General features: G+C 43.9%; 1 protein-coding gene and 1 long non-coding RNA gene across 2 annotated transcripts in view; one reads left to right on the top strand and one right to left on the bottom strand.

Annotated features, from left to right (window-relative positions):
• Positions 1–480: 480 nt before the first annotated feature.
• Positions 481–2,110, top strand: LOC103374612 (uncharacterized). Its single transcript, XR_521140.1, has 2 exons — positions 481–694; positions 1,618–2,110. It is a non-coding gene; the product is annotated as an uncharacterized LOC103374612 (long non-coding RNA).
• A 6,752-nt stretch (positions 2,111–8,862) lies between these two features.
• Positions 8,863–22,148, bottom strand: part of LOC103374611 (short chain dehydrogenase/reductase family 16C member 5) — a 42,998-nt gene continuing 29,712 nt past the window's right edge. The window contains exon 7 of the mRNA XM_008304728.1: positions 8,863–10,001. Within this exon, the coding sequence (XP_008302950.1) occupies positions 9,905–10,001 (97 nt within the window). The 3' untranslated portion in view covers positions 8,863–9,904. The remainder of the gene's footprint in view (positions 10,002–22,148) is intronic.

Genomic DNA, 22,148 nt, shown 5'->3' with positions numbered 1-22,148 from the left:
CAGTGATCATCGTTTACCCTAAAAATCAATGAAACTCTTTCTGAGAACTCATTAATCCTCCAGACATCCTGGTTTCCTCTAAAATCCACAACGAGAACCAAAAGTTACGAACCTGGATTTACGTTAAGTTCACAACGCTCCTCCATAACCGTCATTTTCTACAGCTTCTAACACAGAGCTAATCCACAGCGCCCTCCCCCGCTCAATCTATTGATCATCAGGTGACCGCACTCTTAATCAATACAAAATGGCTGTCATAAGAATTGTAACCCAGGTGAAAACCAGGTTCACTAATTAATATTATTTTGGTTATTTATTTTATTTACACCAGGAGATGCACAACAAAAACTATTTTATTTTAATTGTTGAAATGAATCACACAAGTGTTTGTGCAAAGCAGTGATGCACTTGAACTCAGCTTGCTGGATCACATGACCAGTCACAGCCAGTGAGATGTCAGCAAAAGCATGTACCCGAAAGCAAGGCAGCGCGCGTAAGTTTCCTTTTCCTCTTAATCGCGGGGCATCGCAGCGAGAGGCAACGCATGCCGCGAGCAGAGCAAAGAGCGAGCAGAGAGCGATAAAGTGGAGCGAATATAAAGCTTAAGGAGAGCGTCATTCGCTTCCTCACTCAGCTGCACCACGTGGAGAGGCAGAATCTCTTCTTCACTCGGTGGTGGAATTCGTGAATATCGGTGAGACATCTCATGGCTGTTGACATGCAAGCTGCTGCTGTTTATTTATTGTTTGAAGGGAAAAATGTTGCATTAAACCCAGTATTTTTTGTAATTATTTACATGTTCATCTAAGGGTTGAATCACTGTGGTGTGTATAGCAGAAACATGTAATGCACATTTCAGCCACAGGGCTAATTCATCCATCCATTATCTATACACCGCTTAATCCTCATTAGGGTCGCGGGGGGCTGCGAAGGCAGGGGACACCCTGGACAGGTCGCCAGTCTATCGCAGGGCCACACTTAGAGACAGACAACCAAGCACACTCACATTCACACCTACGGACAATTTAGAATCACCAATTAACCTCAACATGTTTTTGGACTGTGTGGGAGGAAGCCAGAGAACCCACGCTGCACGGAGAGAACATGCAAACTCCACGCACAAAGATCCCGGTGCCCCACCGGGACGCGAACCGGCAACCTTCTTGCTGCGAGGCAACAGTGCTACCAACTGGGCTAATTCATGTTGATGTGAAATATTATTTTATGTGTATGAAAGCACATTTAAGGTAAAATGGTACATTTTGCTGTGTTAAATGTGTGAGCTTCTGTGAAATATTAATATCTTAAGTGTTGATCATTGTACAGTAAATGTTTTTGCACTAAAAGCAATTTCATACTTTAAGTTAGATGCATTTTGTGCTACTTTGAATAAGTTGTCAGTTTTCTACTGACAGTGGTTAAACTAAAAAATAGTTAAACACTATTTTCTTGTTGAACTTGAATGTGATTAAGATTTAAATAGCTGGGATAGCATAATCCTATTGTAATAGAAATTGAGAATGTGTTGTACAACAAAAGAGAAAATTTAGAGAAATACTGGAAGAAATATGTTATAGACAAATAGAATAGACTTTAAGCCTGTATTTTCCAATGCAGGTCAGGTCTTCTACCGGTCTACCGGTCTTCAGGTCTTGAAGTCGACCGGTCTTTAGGTCTTGAGGTCTTCAGGCCTTGAGGTTTTCAAGTCTTCAGATCTTCTGGTCTTCTTTTGAGTTGGAAAAGTGATGCGAACCAGGAAGACGTTCCAAGAGATGGCGAGCCTTCCCAGTGTGAATCCAGAACCAGAATCTACGATGTGCTAAAAAGCAAACCCTCCGGTTGCTTTTGTGGTAGGAGTGTGCCGGTTTTAACATCGGTACCAACACGACCCTATATCTTAAAGAGTGCACTCCAACGAACGTAGGGATCCTTGATTTTAGACTTGCAGATCAAAAACTGCATTTAAGCTGACTTGACTTTTGAAGCACTGAACACCGAAAAAGAACTTACAAAAGGACATTTTATTTTCTTTTAAAGGGCTGTTTGTTTTTTTTCATACCAGTGTACATATTTTGTTCTTCTGCACATTAAAGTGCCACTAATTGTGAGAGTTGGTCTTGTGGTGGTCATTATACTCTTCCCTGCTCCTTAAGGACCTAGAAGTGAGAATCCTGTTTGGGATTGGGTTACAGAATCATCAATGAAACTCCGCACACCTGCTTCAGGACCCCAACCCTTGCAAGTACGGGGGATTTATGAACTTTGTACATGTATTTTATTTGTATCTGCTACCCCTGGGTTCAGTTAACACAATCTGTATTTTCACTTTGATGCTGATGATCTGCAGATATATTTGAGAACCAATGAAAACACTGCGCTCACTAAGCTGTCTGAATGTATTACTGATGTAAAGCAGCGGCTGGCTCAGAACTTTTTGCTCTAGAACGACAGCAAAACAGAATGTATGTGGTTTGGCACGCCACCTATGTTGAATTATTTTACTGCAGCCTCTGATACTCTGGCCCCTTTTTTAAACCAGCTGTAAAAAACCTTGGGAGAACGTTAAATTTGATAAATGGATTAGTTCTGTTGTTAGAACAAGCTTTCTTCAGCTCCGTGTCCTGGCCAAAGTGAAGCCGTCTCCAAAAGGCAATCCATGCTTTTATTAGCTCGAGACTGGACTACTGTAATGAATATAACAGAATAGAACAGAGCTTTATTGATCCCTTTGGTGCAAACTCAGGGAAATTATTCATATATATATAACATATCTATATATATATATATTAGTGATGCGCCGATCAGATACTGGGTATCGGTATCAGCCGATACTGGACGAAATTACGGTATCGGATGATTTACTTCACAGTGGTAACTGGTCGATCCGATACCGCCACATACACACAATCCTGCCTTCCGACACATCCACGTGTTCGTCTGCTCATTGGCTACAAGTTTACAGCTTCAGAGAGTGTCTGCAACCCGACTGGTCGAATCTACAAGGGTGGGACTTGTGCGGACCGGGTTGACTGTCTGAGACACTCCATTGGCTCTTCAGGCTGTCACTCACCCCCAAAGCCCTCATATTGGCCAGACTAGATGTCAATCAAAAGCTTAGGCGTCCGTCCAGCTGACTGTAACGCTTTCAGTGCGATCTAAAATAGATTCAGCCTGATTTTGCCAGAAGAAATGAATAAAACAGCCGGAGCTGATCTCAAGCTGGGAAGACATTACTTCAGAATTTGTGCCTTTGAGGATCTAATACGTTTTACGGACCGAATTATTTTACGGGATTATGTTCACTGGTTCTGTCCGGACAGAATGAGACCAAGCTGGTGAGGAATGAGCGATGTTTGAGCTGCAGAGAGCCTTCAAAAGTAAGAAAACTAGGATTTTAACATTTTGCTTTTCTGTACAAAAAGCTCTTTGTGTCAACGCTGTGGTTGCTGCAGGTCAAAAAGGTTTATATCATCGGAAAGAGGAGACTCTGAGCTTTCATTTGATGTGTATATTGTCGGGAAACGTGATTGTGGAGCCAGCACATATGGCTGCAATGTTTTTGGAAAGTGGTGACGTCCCGCCGGCGGGACGGAGGAGCGGTAAGGGGTAAAAAATACGCTTCTTAAATATATATATTTTTTAAATTGGAAGTATATTTTGAGTGAAATCACCCTTTAAAACTACGTCGCGCACCCGAACTAGAAGCCGTGCACTTATACGGCCGTAGAAAATGAGAACAGCCCTCCACATGCAGCCCTGTAACAGCAGCCCTGTACGTGCGGTCTCCGGCTCTGCAGACATACCCTTCCTATTGGATCCGATCCCGCCAATAATGCCTGACTGCAGCCGGTGCTGTCCCCGAAGCCGCAGCAAACCACGCCCCCTAGTCAACACGCCCCCTACACAACATGTCCCCCGGCCCCTTACACACCATGCCCCCGCCCAATAATACCTGACTGCAGCCGGTGCTGTCCCCGAAGCCGCAGCAAACCACGCCGCACACACCAGGCCCCCTACACACCATGCCCCCGCCTGCTGTTGGTATGGTGGCGCGCAGGTAGAGAAGCAGTAGAAGAAGAAGAAGGCAATGCGCGCCAAAGCATTAGAAGAAGAAGAAGAAGAAGAAGAAGCCAATGCGCGCCAATAAACCAGGAAGAAGAAGATGTCAATGCCGGTTCAGGTGTATTTCTAAGTTAACATTTAATGTCATTAAATTAACACTTAATGTCATTTTAACTGTACATTCCCAACCGACTGCAGTTGACAGCAGCACGTAGGTCGTTTACATTTTGGGAAGATATTGACGTTTAATTTAACGTTAACATTTTAGACATTTTGCTCTGCAGAAAGTGTCTTAATTACTTTTTTTTTCAAATAAACTATTTCTTCAACTCAATACCATAAAAATGTCAGTGTGTCGGCGTTTACATGTGTTAGACTATATGAAAGTCAGAGTAATGAGTGAGCAAGGGATGATAACAGAAGCAGTGGGGGAACACGCCACATATACTCAGAATATTTGTATTTTCATTTAACTCAACATATCAAGCTTTTTTTCTATTATTGTCACTGTTAATCTTTTGGCTTGCTACATACTTGCTATTTTCTTCCATTTTGTCTCATCAGTGAGAAACAGAGCTCTGGAGTCCAAGGACTTGTGTACTACTTTATTGACAACAAAACAATAAACGCTGTTGCTGGCTGTTTCATGTCTGATTTTTTTTCTAAAATAAAACTTTTAAACTTTTGCATTTTAAGGTACACATTTTGAAGATGGGTGTATGGTCATTTATTTTACTAGTCTTGTGAATTGTATACTTCAAAAATATTGTAGCCTACTTAGTTCTAAATAAATACATTTTATTTGTGTCAAAGGGCCAGCGATCTTTTGTGTTAACCCATAAGAAATCATCACCTTTGAGTGATTTAGCAGAAAGCTTCTTTTCATTTGCAGTCCTATTTATTTACATTGCTTTCTGTTTTTTTGTTAGTTAGTTTGGTTTTGTGTTTTTAAAAGAAAAATCAATTTATTGTATCAAGCACTTTGTCCTGGAGCAGGCTGTGGTGAAGGCATTCGGACACTAGGGGTCCCTCTTGACTCATCATTGGGAATCAGTGCATCATTGCAGTTCTTGTGTAGCCTCATCAACAAACTCCACAATATCCTCACGCAAGGACTGAGTTTGGGAGAGGACCACATCACTCAGACCTCTGTTGCCCTTGCACTGGACGCTGTTCATTTTACCTGACCTAAGCTAACCCTAAGCTAACCCATCCCCCCATTGCTCAGACGTTAAAAACTTGAGCTCTTCATTGAGACTAAATAATACCTAAAGGGAAGTATTGGGAAAAGTTTTAACCTTCATTTTTTTTTAAATTACTTGATTTTTTTATTGTTACATTTTTTTTAATAAAATTAATTTAATCAGGAAAAGGTTCACTTAGATCATCTAAGTAAGAAATCTCTTTTACAAGAGTGTTCTGGTCCAGACAGGCAGCAGCACCACACAGACATCAGACTCATAATTCATGGTGATGACATACTGAAGATAAGAAATCAACACATCAGCAGAGATCAGAGACGTAACTAGTGAAATAATCATGTGTCCAAACATCTACAGATGATGGTTCTGCCTCCAAGTCATTTAAAAACACTTTAAACGTGTATAAAGTGAGCAGCTCCTGAAGTTTCAGGTGTTTTTGTGAAGTGTTCCAGGTGGAGGAGCAGTGACTTTAAAAGCTTTCTGTCCCTGTTCGGTTCCAGCCTCAGGAACAGACAGCAGCAGCAGATCCTGGGACAGCAAACTGGAACCACGAGGAGTGTTTATACAAATGAAAACCTGTAAATAACAAGGAAGCGCGCCTAAAATACATTTATACATTAAAATATGCCGGTGTTTTTTCCTTTGTGTGGACAAACTGACCGTCCAACACGAGAATACAACAAACAGTGATGAGTAAAAGACTTAAAGTTGGTGATAAACCTTAAAGCGCCGTGATACACTGGATCTAAAACACTCAGGCTCTGAGCAGAAGCATTCATATAAACTGTATCTCCATCGTCCAACACAGACATTCATGGGCCCTAAACGTACTCGAAACTGCATGAAACTTGGCACACACATCAGACCCGGCGAAAATTTTTATAATCTGGAAAAAAAATACACACATCAGTACAGGAATTGCTCCATAGCGCCACCTATGGCCCATTTAGTGGCAGCAAGTCTTTTTTTTGGCCTCAAAGGACTTGACTCTAAAGTAAAAATCCAGTTTCACTTTTGGTCTCTTTGCCAGCTTTAAATATTGTCTTCGCTGTGAACAGCTGAATCATTACATCTGGAGTTCTGTTGTGACATCTTGTGATGCAAAACTAGAATTAAAAGGAATCTTAAACAAGAAACCTGCATCTGAGCAACTTCTCCACAGTGGTGTAGGCTGTAGCTCCAATCAGAGCTCCTTGGACCTTACAGCATGCACATGAACACAACCTGCAGGCTGCTTTGTCCAGCTTCCCTTCCTGACTAGTTGCTGAGCCGAGTGAAACCAGATCACTGTATCCTGGCTCTTCTGAACTTGCTTTGCAGAGCATGTCTCAGTTCTCCGATTGTCTGCAGTCTCAGTGTTGATTTACAACTAAAACCTTTTTTGGTTTTATTATTAGGGTCCGAGGACCCCTACTTGCTGCAGCAAGCAGCTATTGTTCCCGCTTCGTTTCTTTCTTTGTTCTTATTATTTTCCTGACAAACGCGTTTGCCTTAATTTGACCCCCTAAACACGCTCAAAAACTCACCAAAATTGGCACACACGTCCGAATCGGCGAAAAATTTGATAAAATAAAAAAAAGAACAAAAATGCTCTCTAGCGCCACCTAGTTACAGAAAAACACACTAAAATGGCCATAGCGCCCAGTAGGAATGTCATACAGAGATCAAACCAACATCAAAACGTTCGTCTCAATGAGACCCACAAATCTCGTGCTGACACCCCTGACCTATCTCCAACAGGAAGTCCACAATTTGCCTTTCAAAGTAAAAAAATGAGCAAAAACTTCTTTTGGGAAAAAATGATCTTGTCTGACACCGTAAATCGCACCAGCTTGAAAATCGCACAAGATACAGAGAAGGCCTTGATATACAAAAGTTCTGAAAGGATTTGGCGTATCTCAAACGGTTTTCGAATGGCGAGCCGTTAAAGTTGATGAGCTGTCGCAGCCTCGGCTCATACTTTGTATGGGTGTCTATGGGGGCATGTGCCGACATGTTGTGTCAGTTGGTCATCTACACAAAAAACTAAAGGTCCTAAAGCTTTAAAAATGACACTGTGGGCTTCCAAACAAGATTTACTACAAAAATATGCTGTTTTTACACATATTTGGTGAAAATTGTGGCTGTATGGGAGAGAGAAAGTGAGTAAAACTCTCAGCTCTCTCACCCAGGGGCACGAAAAACGCTGAGTCATCATGACATCATCACAGGTCAGTGCAGCTGGTCATGTGACTCACTGACAGTCTGAGGCTGAGGAGAGAGAGAAAAATGGCTCCTTCAGCTTAATGCAGGCTTCACTTGAAGAATGGTCAGACGGGCATGAGGGTCCAACGCAGACCGAGGACCCGACCAACGCTGCTTGCAGCTTTAATTATTATTACTACCGGGTTTTTTATTTATATATATTATTTTTTACAGATGTAAACAAATAATATCGAGCTTTTAGAATAAGTTTAGCATAATCCTGAAAAAAGAGAAGGTTTGTTATCCCCCTCCATCAAGCTAGGGTTAGGGTTAGGGCCTTCCTTTAACCCGGTTAGGGTTAGGGTTAGGGCCTTCCTTTAACCGGTCCGAGTCCACAGTTTCATTGTCTCTGTGAAATGCCTTACGATGCATTTTATAGCGCCATGTCGCATTTCCTGCACCTCATTAGCATAAAGTGGCCCAGACCTCACCTCTATGTAAATGAGGGGCGGAGAGCGGAGGTCCAGCACTCACCAAACCAGCTGCTGTTGAACTAAAATGAGGACAGGTTCAACAACTGGAAAGCTTAGTTTTGGCCTCAAATATTTTCAGAAATACTTTCTGCCAAACTGTTCTCGTGATAAGCGAGAAAGTTTGTGGCCGAGCTGCCTCATTGGTCCGATGCCTCTACAGGACTGGCGTCTGGTGAAGGGAAGCTCCTGTCATGTGACCTCTGGTGGCCTGCTAGTGACACTCCTATCAACAGGAGGAACAGCAAGCTGCTCCCAGTGCGCTACGTGTCCACGGGTCCAGGCTGAGCAGAGCAGGGATTTGGGGGTGGGCGCAGCTGCTCAGAACCAAAAGCCAACCGCAGGACTGTCTATTGAAGGAGGGAGGAGGACAGACATAGAGCAGAGTTCGGGATATTTAGCGAGCTCCTGAGGCACTCTGGACTTCGTAGGAGGAGGAGAGAGTCGAGGAGAGACAGAGTGATGTATTCAGGTGGTTTTTGGTGGACAGTAAATACATCAGTGGGGTTGACCTCAGACCCGCTGCTTCAGTACCACCCCATCCAGCACAGAACAGCACACTGGTACCCTGTTCCTGCAACTGAAGGGCATTGCCACCACAAATGCTACATCCTACACATCAGCACTGTCAAACAGGTGAAGCCCACCATGTCCAGCTGTGTGAGGCGGGCAGCACAGGTACGCCCAATGACAGGACAGCTGGCCGCATTCCTGTTGCCATGCCAACAGATGCCAGTCAGAAAGCCACACAAGGATGGAAGACTTGCCAGTTGTGCATCAAGGTGAACAAAAGAGAAAGCTCCTGGGAAGTCTTGCGATGTGGCTCTGCAGTGAGGAGGGGCACAGAGAGAGAGAGAAGCCACAGCTGTCTGCACACAGCTGGAAGCATCTGCATAGAGTTTTATTGTAGATCAGTTTTACCCTTCATAAGGTACATGTTGCATTATTGATTCTACGTAAATGCAAAGCAGAGCTGCAGCTCGCTCTGCGATTTGTTCACAAGCTGCTTTAAAGAGCGGCAGCGAAAGAGTTAAACCTCCACAAACATTCTGTTGGTAGAAATACGGGTATAGAGTTTGACTTCCATAAACGTCTCCTTTGTCAGTTCATAACTGAACCTGCTGACATTTTCCACATTCAAAGTGCTTTTTTATTGTAAAAACACATTTTTGTAATCAAGTGTTATATGTGTTGTTTTTTTCTAACTCTTTACGGTTTATAGTTGGTCACAGTGAAGAAATCAGATTTAGCTCATGTCGGTGATGTGCTGAAAAACCCAAACAAACACGGTGAACATATTTCTATGAGGCACATGAAGGCAAAAAGGCCAGAACAGGCCAAAGCCTCTCAGTCATCACTAAAATAGCATTTCAGCTCCAACTATGAGTCGGTTCTGGAGCCGTGGTCGTTGGGCTCTGATGAGCTTCTTTGGTTTATTGATGTTTGATATCTGTTGTCTCATCTACACACTCTGGACTCATTATTACAACAATCACTGAAAGGTTTTCCAGATGAACAAGGGAATGTCAGAAACATGAACATGAGAAAACACGAGAGCTCTGGCTGCTAAAATCAGGCCTCTCTATGACACCAGCAGTAAAATCCATAACAAGTGGTCCTTCTGTTGACTGTTACAAACATATATTTGAATTAATTACAAATGATTCTCAGAAAAGTGCCATGTGATTTAAAAACAGGCTCAGGATGGATGCCTGCAGTCCAGATGCCACATATGGAGGTTGTAGATGCAGAGAGAAGCGTAAGTACAAACAAGTGAATGAGGGAGGTTCTAAGGTGTCAAACCCAGTCTGCTCTGCTCTGTAAGTATCACACCGCTACACTAAAATCATTAATAAGATTAACATAAGAAATAAAGGTTGGCTTTCAGACTTCATGTCTCAGACTTGTGGTTCTCCTCTCCGCCTGTCACTCCTGTTTTCTGGAGCGTCCTCTGAATGTGTCCATGAGGTTGAAGGCTCCAAGGTACTGGCCCAGCATGATGCCCTGCTTCATGGGAAGGATGCTGTGGAGAGAAAGAAAACCCATCAGTTGGCAATAAGACTGTTCAGACAGGCGGCTGTGGCTCAGGTGGTAGAGCGGGTGGTCCTCCAATCACAAGGTTGGTTGGTTTGAGGCCCTAAACGTACTCGAAACTGCATGAAACTTGGCACACACATCAGACCCGGCGAAAATGTTTAGAATCTGGAAAAAAAATACACACGTCAGTACAGAATTTGCTCCATAGTGCCACCTTGAAAATTTAAATGGAGTCCTGTCGGAAGCACATTTGCCCAATGGCTACGCAATTTCATAGGCATATAGAGCTTGTCGGTACGAACAAAAAGCCTGCTTGGACTTTTCTCTAAAATGCAACACGGCTCAACTGCGCCCCCTACAATATTTCAAAAGAGTCCCATCGGGGCTATGTTTCACCTAGAACTACAAAATTCGCCACACATGTGTAACAACTCGTGACGCACAAAAAAGTCCATTAGCATGTTTCTGTAAACTCAACAGGAAATCCGCCATGTTGGATCTACGGCGAGCATGTCGGGCCATTTTCGCTCAAAAATGGCCATTTTTGGCCATTTTAAAAATCTATCTCCTCCCAGGGGGTAAGTCGTACACACCTAAAATTTGGTGAGCACAAACTACAGGACGTGGTGTTTAAAAGTTATCAAAATGCTTCGCAGATGAGGCCCGGTTTGGAAATGGCGGCCGGTCCAATTTTGATCACTGGCCATTTTGGCTGATTTTTGGCCATTTTTGGCCATTTTCAAAATCTATCTCGTCCCGGGGGGTAAGTCGTACACACCTGAAATTTGGTGAGCACAAACTACAGGAGGTGGTGACTAAAAGTTGTTCAAACGCTCTGCAGATGAGGCCCGGTTTGGAAATGGCAGCCGTCCAATTTCAATCAATGGCCATTTTGTCCATTTTCGCAGTGAGACGTGCTGTGTGACCTGTTTGTGCTCTGATCAGCCTGAAACTTTACACGCATGTTCTGAGTCTCAGCCACAGCACGTTTCCAGCATGCCACGCCATGCACGCCGCCTCGGCTCGCCATTAAGCAGGAAGTGAAGTGTAAATAGCCCATACATGCTCCAATTGCTCTCAAACTTCACATGTTGCATCACACTCGAACCCTCATCACAGCCGTATGACCACAATCACACAGAACGCCTCCTGGGGGCGTGGCCACAACGCCATAAAGCGCCACAATACGAGATGTACTGTGTAACTGGCCTGTGTGTGCTCCGATCTTCCTGAAAATTTACCCGCGTGCTCCGAGTCTCAGCCAGAGTGTGTTTCTGCCATGGCCGACACACATGCCACCGCGGCTCGCCACTAAACAGGAAGTGCCTCGTAACTAGGCTGCAAGGGCTCCGATCTGCCCCAAACTCGACATGCTGGCTCAGAGCTCCGCCCGCAACGCCCCAACCGTGCGCAAAGGCCGACAAGTGTCGGGCGAGGACCCGTCCAATGCCGCTTGCAGCTTTAATTAGGGTCCGAGCACACCAGTGCAAGGACCCTATTGTAACCATTGTGATTATTATTGTTATTTATTAGGGTCCGAGCACACCAGTGCAAGGACCCTATTGGAACCATTGTGATTATTATTAGGATCCGAGCACACCAGTGCAAGGACCCTATTGGAACCGTTGTGATTATTATTAGGATCCGAGCACACCAGTGCAAGGACCCTATTGTAACCGTTGTGATTATTATTATTATGGTACGCAAACTTTGAACGCATTTTTGAGGGCCTAAACGTGCCCGAAAACTCACCAAAATCGCCATGCACTTCAGGACTGGCGGAAATCGGAAACTATCAGAGATGTGGACATATCACTGCTAAAATGGCTCCACAGCGCCACCTTGAAAATTTCGCCGGAGTCCTGTCAGAAGCACGTTTGCCCTAGAACTACGCAATTTCATAGGCATATAGAGCTGGTTGGCAAGAACAAAAAACTCTCCCCACTCCAACCTGTAAAATGCAACACGGCTCAACTGCGCCCCCTACAATATTTCAACAGGGTCCCATCGCGGCTACGTTTCACCTACAACTACGGCATTCGCCACACATGTGTAACAACTTGTGACGCACAAAAAAGTCCATTTTCATGTTTCTGTAACTCCAACAGGAAATCCGCCATGTTGGAAAAACTGCGACCATGCCGGGCCATTTTTGCTCAAAAATGGCCGTTTTTGGCCATTTTCTAAATCGAACTCCTCCTAGGGGGTTCGTCATACACACCTGAAATTTGGCAGGCACAAACTACATGACATGGTGACTAAAAGTTCTTCAAATGCTCCGCAGATGAGGCCCGGTTTGGAAATGGTGGCACGTCCAATTTCGATCAATGGCCATTTTGTCCATTTTCGCAGTGTTTTTTGCATTCAACTGACTCTTGTCCGATGGTCGTTTCACCTACAGCTACAAGATTCGCTGGGCATGTGTAGCAGGTCAGGACGCACAAAAAAGTCATCAACACCAAGAACTAAACCCAACAGGAAGTCCGTTATGTTGAAAAACCTCTGTGAGAATTTTGCCGCATTTGGCTGACTTTTGGCCATTTTTGACCATTTTAACAATCTGTCTCCTCCTGGGCCCCCCTATAGCTCACCTGGTAGAGCGGGTGGCCCATGAACAGGGGCTGTAGTTCCCCGATGCAGCGGTCGTGAGTTCGAATCCCGCTCACGACCCTTTGCTGCAGGTCTGTCCCCATTCTTCTCCCCCCTTTCCTGTCTCTCTCTACTACTCTAAATAAAGGCAAAGGCCAAAAAATATATTTAAAAAAAAAAAAACAATCTATCTCCTCCTACAGGGAAGGTCGTACACACCTGAAATTTGGCCAGCACAAACTACAGGAGGTGGTGATTACACGTTTGTAAAACGGTCTGCACAAGTGTGACGGCGTGGAAATGGCGCCCCCCTGAATTTGGCCACAACGCCATAAAACACCAGAATACGAGACGTGCTGTGTCTGTGCTCCAATCGGCCTGAAATTTTACACGCGTGCTCCGAGTCTCAGCCAGAGCGCGTTTCCACCCCGGCCAACACGCACGCCGCCGCGGCTCGCCACTAAACAGGAAGTGGCTTGTAACTAGGCCACACTTGCTCCCATCTGCCCCAAACTCGACATGCCGGATCACAGTCCCACCCGGAGCAGGTTTGCGCCACACCCTGCCGTGCGGGAAGGCCGACAAGCGTAGGGCGAGGACCTGTCCATCGCCGCTTGCGGCTTTAATTATTATTATTATTATTATTTATGAGGAGGCGGTGGTCAACCTACCAATGGTCTGGAGCACAATAGGGGCAAGCCAACATTACTGAACTCAAGAAAGAATGTATTTAGCTGTTAATCCATCAGTTTGCAGCTACAGCTGCTCGTTAATGTGGGCACACAGTGTTTGATGTCATCATGGAGCAAAACGTTATAAGAACCTTTCATAACCCAGTTTCCACAAACAAGATGTCTACCTAATTAAACTGGATTCTTAATTACGTTGTAGGAGAAACATTTCCGCTGGGCTGCAGGTGTCTTGGTGGTTAGCACCGTCGCCTCCCCCCCCTTCATTAATTGACATCCAGGATGCTCTCATTGAATGTTACAGATCTCCCTAAACGTTGGTAAGTGACTACACGACATCGTGGAGGAGGAGCCGGTTCTGGTGTTCTGGAATAGCCAGCAAATGTGCTATGATCCGTTATATATGCATTCATATAAAAAGACCATCCACAAAGGCTTACAAACATCTTATTCATTTATTCACAGAAAGGCATGGAGTCCACTGGAAGCTTTGTTTAGCATCACTGACATCATTGCACTGCACCACTCCATCAAATGGGCACTATCAGTTATGAGCCCATCGGTATGGGACAACAGAACCTTACTCTGTCTCCTGGCGGGTCCAGTAGGTCGTTACCATCTATTTCCATCACTGGTCAGCAGCACTGCTACAGGAAGACTCCCGATCCAGTGCGACTGGAATCCACTAAGGTTTTTTTTCTCTTCCTGCTCTTTATGTCAATCTGACACGTCCTGTGGAAGCTCGAGTTTATGAAATGCTGTGACTCGAGTATTAGCTCTGTATCTAGAGTACTAGAGCCTTTATTGGATAGAGCAGTGAGAGCGAGACTGGAGGAGGATGTGTAGGGAAGGACCATGACCTCCACATCGGGCCTGTAGCCCTGCACATGGGACCAGCTCATCCAGGTGAGCTAACGGCGCCCCAGTGACTAGAATATCTTAATTAAACCCATATATGTACTTTTCTCACCACAGATGATTTAGTTCGTAAGCAACTGACAGTTCGGTTGTACAATATGTTTGAAATACGGCGTCAGTACCTACGACTGAAACCAGAAACACCACCAGCCTACACCCACTTTATTTAATGAAAGATTAGATATCCCAAATAAGCCGTCATGTTTTCATTTTATTAGCATATATCACCTAGAAGTAGTGTCATCACTAGTTCGGCTTTAGTAAGTATTTCATTTACATCACAGAAATACCTTCTTGTAACCCTATAATTCCTGCTTGTTCTAAAAACTTTAAGAACTACAATCATGGTGCTAATTTGTTTTCAGCGACACAGCCCTGCTACAGGGAATTGTCGTTTTTACACAATAGGAGCATTTTGTATCTCATTTATCCATCCATCCATCCATCCATCCATCCATCCATCCATCTTCTCCCGCTTATCCGGAGTCGGGTCGCGGAGGCAGCGGCCTTAGCAAAGCCGCCCAGACTTCCCGATCCACACACACCTCCCCCAGCTCTTCCAGGGGGACCCCTAGGCGTTCCCAGGCCAGCTGGGAGACATAGTCCCTCCAGCGTGTCCTGGGTCTTCCCGGAGGTCTCCTCCTGGTGGGACGTGCCCGGAACACCTCCCCAGGGAGGTGTCCAGGAGGCATCCGGAGAAGATGCCCGAGCCACCTCAAGTGGCTCCTTTCGATGTGGAGGAGCAGCGGCTCTCTCCGAGCTCCTCCCGCATATCTCATTTAAAGTTGCAAATAGTGAATTAGCCTAACCCTAATAACCCTAACCCACCACACTGGGGCTTTATAGGGACGCTGAACGCAGCTGTGGATTCAGATCGCAATCATCTCATTGTTAAATGTGTGATTATGTACTTTATTCATATTTGACAGCGTCCCCAGTTGGTGGGTATAACATGAGTTATTGCATGACTGCTAAGGTCAGGAGCTCTGACCCAGCGTCCACATATGACGAGGAGGAGTGAGAACGTGGGTCCAGGGTTTCTCCTGCTTCCCCCTGAGTCACTGAGGATTAAGCAGTAAATGTATTTCCGCTAGATTACGTTTGTTTCTTGTTTCATCACAAGTATGTTTCTAATCCACATATCTTTGCGTCTATGGTATGGCTTTAGTGTGACCAAAAGTAAACGAGGAGTTCAAGTGCAGACTGAATGAGTCTCACACTGGAAGCCGTTCCTGCAATGCAGAAACCTGAACCGAGAGAAAACGGGCTTCCTACAGAACATAAATGAGAACGCTGTGGCGACGTGGTTGCAGCAGACATAACCTTAACCTTAACCCTAACCAACAGTAACTACCCTCAGCGTACTCTAGCTGGCTGAAGCAGCCGCTAAGCAAAGACTCCATCGGCTGATGCCTTTGTTAGCATCAACAACAAAAAGGATTTTCACAAACGGTTTCAAATGGAACATCCTATTTGTGCTGATGTAAATAGGCTTTGTTAAAAAAAATCATCGAAGCCAGAATGATGCCTCATCTGTTCCTGAACCACCAATGTTAGCAGCTTTTGGGCGACTAACAATTCCCAAAACAATGAGTGTCTTCAAAGAGGGAGCAGAAACGAGGCTAGAGAATACAACGCATGATTAAAAGCTGAAACAATGGCTTTTATGTAAAATGAACAGAGGCGACAGGCGAGGCACTAACTCCATTTGTGTGAGCTGTGTTTCAGCTTTCTAAAAAATAATAAAGGCTCCATTCTTAGATAAATGGACCAGAGAAAGACAAAAGAACAAGAAAAGAAGATGTCTCCAGAACACGCCCTAATGAAGCGTAATGAAAGGACAAAGTAAGTCAGCTAGAGCACAGAGAGCTGCCGGAGGAATGGCTATTAAAACTGATGCATTTTTATTTCTATGATCAATTTGCTGCAAAGCTAAGACAAGTTTCCTTCCTTTGGGTGAAATGATGGAAGAGTCAATGACCCACACACCTTATGCTGGAGCTTGTGGAGAGTGTGAAGTTGGCTTCATGCTGGGAGGTGGGACTGCAAGGCAATAAGATGGATCAGCTCATGGCTACACCTTCCCTATTCTGCTGCTAGCCAGGTCAGATCAACAAGAATAAATCCCAGAGCAGTCAGAAACAACACGTCTGCAGCCCAGATGTTGACCAGCTAGCAGTGTGGCTGTGGCCATGCTACACACCCAGGGAGTTTTCACATCTTGGTCCTCTTTTTCCTGAAGCTGCATAATTTTGTACGTTTAACTAAACAGAAAATTACTGAATCTGCACACTGTAACATACAACTGCATTATTAGGGTCCGAGCACGACAGTGCAAGGACCCTATTGGAACCGTTGTGATTATTAGGGTCCGAGCACCCAAAGGGTGCGAAGCAAATATTACAAAATATTATAAAAATATATATAAAATAATCAATAAAAAATATTGAATTTCCCTTCTGGGATAAAAAAAGTATTTTTCATTCATTTCATTCTTTCATTTCATTTCATTCATTCATCCAGGAAATCATTTTCCCATGATGTCTGGCGGTTGTGTCACACTGCACAGAAGATATCTTTTAGTGCTCTCTGCTGCTAGCCATGGCCGTGCAGAAAAACACACACAAGTCCACATGAAGGAAAAATGTGACCGCAGCAAGACAACCACCAGAAACTGCTTTGAGGTCAGTGGGCTTTTGAAAAAAATAAAGATTAAATAGATGATGGTGAGATCAGGTGGCTGTTAATGCTACACCACCAAAAGCTGTTGTCACATTCTGAGATCTTTAAAACACTGAGATGCTTCAACAAAATTACAGAACGTAGAGATTTTGCAGCTGGCACAGGTCTCTACACCCAAGGGCAGCAAAAGTCCACCGGGATGATGGAGTACATTCTCCTCTATGAACAAAATTGTTACCAGAAACACAGTTCTTGGAATCTGTAAATACAGACAGATGTTGAAGCTGTTGTTCACACCAGTAATAGATGCAGCTAATACATTTACAACCACTGGCACCAGTCAAAGGTCCATACCCATCTGAAATATTGCACAAGTCCCATAAACTGTCACTGATTGCCTCAATCACATCAAAAGAACAGAAGTGTGGGAGCTGTGGCCGTCAGTGCTGGAGTCCTCTCTTTGACTTGAACCATCTCACATTAATTGCCTCATTCAGGGAGTGTCAGGTCTGTTACTTATCATTTGTTCTGTAGCTGTGTGGTCTGTTTGACCTTGTAGGGTGCTTTTCATTTCCTGTTCTTGTCGCTTTTCTGAGTTTATCTCCCCTCTTTAAGGCCCTTGCCTGAGATAAAAGGTCGTATAAATAAATGAACTTGGACCTGAACTTGTTAACAGCAGATAATCAGCACATATTATCAGCACATAATCAGACACTAAACTAAATGTGCATAAAGACAGTGATACAAACCAATGAAGGGCATTTAGAGAAGAAAAACAGAGTAAATGTCCACACGCTTTCCAGTGAAGCACCACACATTGATCAAGTTATGAAGAAGGTCCAGAAAATGGCATCAGGTTAGATTTAAGAAAACTTCCTTCATAGTCATTGCTGTGCTCGTAGAATGTGTTTATCGTCATCATACGCAAAGTCCAACCAAATTAAAAATGCCTGTTTCAAAGCAAAATGTGGGATTTTTAATTTGTAGTGATGCTTAAAAATGTGAGTCAGTCAGCAGCCAGGCTGTCAGGCTGGCTGTTCAGTGTGCTGAGGGAAGGGTTAGGGTTAGTCAGGGTTAACCCTAACTAACCCTAACTAACCCTAACTACAGAGGGAGGACTGAACGATGAAAAACGTTCTGAAGAGGATTTTAGAACCTTGTTTTATTAACCTCTGAGCACTGTGTTGGTGATCCAGGCTACAGTACTTGTGTTGAGGGTGGCTTTATTGTTTTTGTGAATGAAGGAAGGTGTTTGGTCCAGTCAGTTATTCTGGTAAACTACATCCCAGAATATCTGTGCAAATACAACTACAGTCAAACATAAAGTACAACTTCTCGAAAAACTTTCTATGAGTGCTAGAGCTGAGACGCTGGTGTGGAATAATATGAAGAGCACCTTCATACCGATCTGCACAACTTTCATTTACTGAAGGAAGCTTTTGGTTAAGAACCTTCTGGTTAATGTTTAACTAAATTAGTTGGTTTTCCGACACTGACGTGTTTCTTCAGCACAGTTCGGGATTTATGGGATGTAGGTTGGGATTTAGGAGAAACCAGTCTATAAGCTTCATTTTAGCCAGATTTATCCATTATTTTTAGGGGTCATGGTCTTGTTAGAAGATTAAAATTGAAAAACAGTCAGTGTTCTAGTACATAATAATAAACACAGTGTCTAGATAATTAGGAGGTACTCAGGAGTTGACAGAATCCAGTTCTTTTATGGTTCTGGAGTACACACTGTTTGGACCTGAAGCATCTACCTGAGGGTAGTGGATCAAACAGATGGTGACCAAGATGGGATTGGTCCTAAAGAATAAGTCCTCAGAAGAAGGAAGAGAGCAACCAATGATCCTCTCTACTGTCTGCTGCTGAGCAGGTTAAGGTTAGGGTTACCCTACCCTAAGCCTAACGCTAGCGACCTACACAGTGCTATCGTCAGCTAGCACGCTCTCCATGGAGCAGCAGGAAAAGAACACGAGCAGCTTTTCCTGCAGGTCGTTTTTTCTGAAGGATCCTGTGAAAGTTGGATTCGCTGCTGTGCCTTTTATACTGCTGCTGTCCTCTTGGTGGTCCAGAAGAGATCCTCTTCAATATGTGTACCCAGGAACCTGAAGGCAGGGACCACAGAGTCCCCGTTGATGACTAGCAGATCAGGGTCTGCTCAGTTTCTTCATAAGTCTATGATAAGTTCTTCTGTTTTTGTAAAGTTCAGGATCAGATCGTTCATTGAACACCACACTGCCAGTCTTTGAACTTCATCTCTGTAAGTGGATGTGTCTTTTCCTGAGATGGCCTTGAGGTGCTGCTTCTTGTGGAAGAGCTTCCTTGTTGCACATTCAGCACATGGCGGTGTAGAGCACACTGGACTGGACACAACTGGAGACAACTTCTAATTCACTGCAGACCTGCTTTTTGTCGACCTTTGGTTGACTTTGACCATCCTGACCAACTATCTCTCAGCAGCATGTCTAAGTTTACATGTTCTACCCGATTCTGGCAGTGACACAACTGTGTCAGGCACTTCATACTTCCCAACAGCTGTTTGTACAGATGAGCCAGACATCCACGAGCAATCTTCGACCACTCCTCGGGACAGAGTTTTTACAGCCAAATGAAATCAGTTTTCTTCCTCAAACAGTCTTGTGTCTTCATCACAGTCTACAGGTTCTTGATAGTCTGGACTTAGGGCAGACCAGTCTAAAACCCTAATTCTACCCTGATGTAGCCATTTCTTTACTACTTGTAATGTGTGTTTGGGCTCACTGCCTTGTTGGAACACCCACCTTCGTTAAAGAACCAACCTTCTGGGTGATGATTTTAGGTTTTCCTGAACAATGTGGAGATAATCGTTGTTTCTGATTATTCCATTTATGTTGCCTAAAGCAGTGTCACATGCACCAAAGCAGTCGTCGAGCAGAATCTTGACACAAACATGCTTAATAAATTGTGTAATGGCAAGGTATGGTGTTGTTGGGGTGAAGGGCCTCAGCCTCCCCCAGACACACTGCTGGTCACTGGGGCCAAATAGCTTCATTGTTTTAACAGACCACAGAACTTTCCTTCAGAAGTCCTTGCCTTTGACTGTATGATCAGGGTTTGATCAGCAGCACGCTTCAGTGGAGTCTTAAGGTGCCACCTCTAGAGGAAGAGCAGTCTGTCAGCCCATGGTGATGGAAAACACACTTGACTGTGGACACTGTTACCCGTGTTCCTGTAGCTGCATTGCAGACTTGCCTTTCTGGTCATTCTTGGTTCCCTTTTGACCATCCTGACCAATCGTCTGTCAGCAGCAGGTGATAGCTTGTGTTTTCTTCCTGATCGAGGCAGTGAGCTACTGTGTCATGAACTTCATGCTGACTAACAGCTGATGATTTTGATGAGTCTGTAGCTGAATTGGCTCCAAGTGACTTTCTTGACTTGACCAGGTCAAAGATTTTCTTCATCAGATCTTTGCGAGCTCCTCAGACTTCTGCACCGTGATGTTTGTGGCTTAGCCTAATGAGTGGATCAAATGGGCCTCTTAAAGTGGGCTCAGAGGAGTCACCAGCTGTAGCCAATCGTAATCACTCACGACAAGTTAAGAGGCCATGCCACAAAGAAAATCTCATTAACAGTTTTCGATGTTGCTAAAACTGATAATTCAAGTTACTGCATGCATATTTTTGACCTCGCAGATTTTACTGTATTTCTAGAAGACCTATAATAAATCTATGAAAGAACCAAACCTAACATATTCTGGGAATTTTTGGCTCAACTCAGCAGAACTGCAGGCTGTATATACGCACTTTGTTCTTTCTTTTCTTTTATAATTAACTCCATTCAGGACTTTCATGTTTCCGTACGTAGAAGGTCCTTCTGGGTCAGTTGGACCCCAAGAAAGAATACGTGTTGGTGTTCATTACAGACTTTATACGATGTTAAATACATGTTCTGATAAGTTGATGTATTTTAGGTTCCAAATGTGTGACCAATGTCCCTCTTTTATATTAAAAAAAAATCTTCAAAAATAAAAAAAACAACACCTGTCAAAATGGCCAAATGGCCTGGGGTCCAAAAGAGCCCAACAGGCCTGAACAGGGTCAAAGATATTATGTGGTCGCATTGGTCACAACACAACAGCCCAAAAAGATTCAGTGATAAGATGGTACACCCTAACTGGGCACCAGGAGAACTGGTTTCATCATAAACTGACACAATAAGACTTATGACAAAACACACAATCCTAATTGCAACTGACCAACAAGGTGCAATAACAGTAAAATAAACCAAATCTTAATGTATAGTTACTCAAGTTAATTAATGGAAGAAGAAAAAAACCCCACTTTGCAACAGATAAATTGTGAAAGCAAAGATTACTAATGGCATTTCAGCTGTTCCCACTTTTATTTCTACCATCACATTAAAAATGACTTCGAGCATGTTTATTCACTACAGAAACTGTCTTGATCCTACAAAATTCACTTTAGGAATGTTTTGCTATGTCCCAACAATCCAGCAGTTTCCTTGGTGAGTACAATGGCATTGGAAATAAACATAAGAGTGGTGATAGATCAGAATGCCCCCTTAAAGAATACTCATAAAAAGGGTTTTGCAAGTTGTCATGGAAGTTCCTTTAATTGGCAGCATATGTGGTTACAGCACCATGCGTGTACGGTATTCAGTCTGATCTCTCATTCACCACATTTAAATGCACTGCTGTGCTCGACTGCACGTCTCCATGATCTTTATCTGTACTTGGAGCAGAATTTTCAATTTGCATCTTAGGCTTCTCTCTCTGGCATGGACAGCACCAAACAAGGAAAGAGGTCTGAGGCTGTAATCGTCATTCTGGTACGGTGGCCTGTCGTCTGGGAACAAGCCAGCATCTGTTGTTTCAGGTACACATCAGACTGTCAACCAGGTCTGAGCTTCAACATTTAATGTGGGAAATGAGCTGCTGTGTGTTATTACAGTAGAGTCGAACATCGTCACGCTTTCTGTTCATCCTCAGGCTGAATGTGTGCTACTGTAATTTGCAGTGCAGACTGAGGGTAGAGTGACAGTCTGCTTTGATTGCCAATCCCAGGTATGAACCAAGAAGGGCAGTCAGCTTCCATGGTAGGACACTGAAGAGGATGGAGGGACATTATGAGAGCAGGGAAAATAAAAGCCAATGTAAAACTTTCACTGTGTTTTCTCCAATCTGCAGCATTAGGGATGCAATGCTGTTTGTAACCTAAGGCTCAGTTTGAAACTTCCATGGTTCATTCTGCCAT

The sequence above is a fragment of the Stegastes partitus genome, unplaced genomic scaffold (assembly GCF_000690725.1).
Source record: "Stegastes partitus isolate 25-593 unplaced genomic scaffold, Stegastes_partitus-1.0.2 Scaffold2302, whole genome shotgun sequence".
Classification (NCBI taxonomy): domain Eukaryota; kingdom Metazoa; phylum Chordata; class Actinopteri; family Pomacentridae; genus Stegastes; species Stegastes partitus.
Note: the sequence above shows the minus strand (reverse complement) of the source record. Positions and strands in the feature narration are given on the sequence as shown.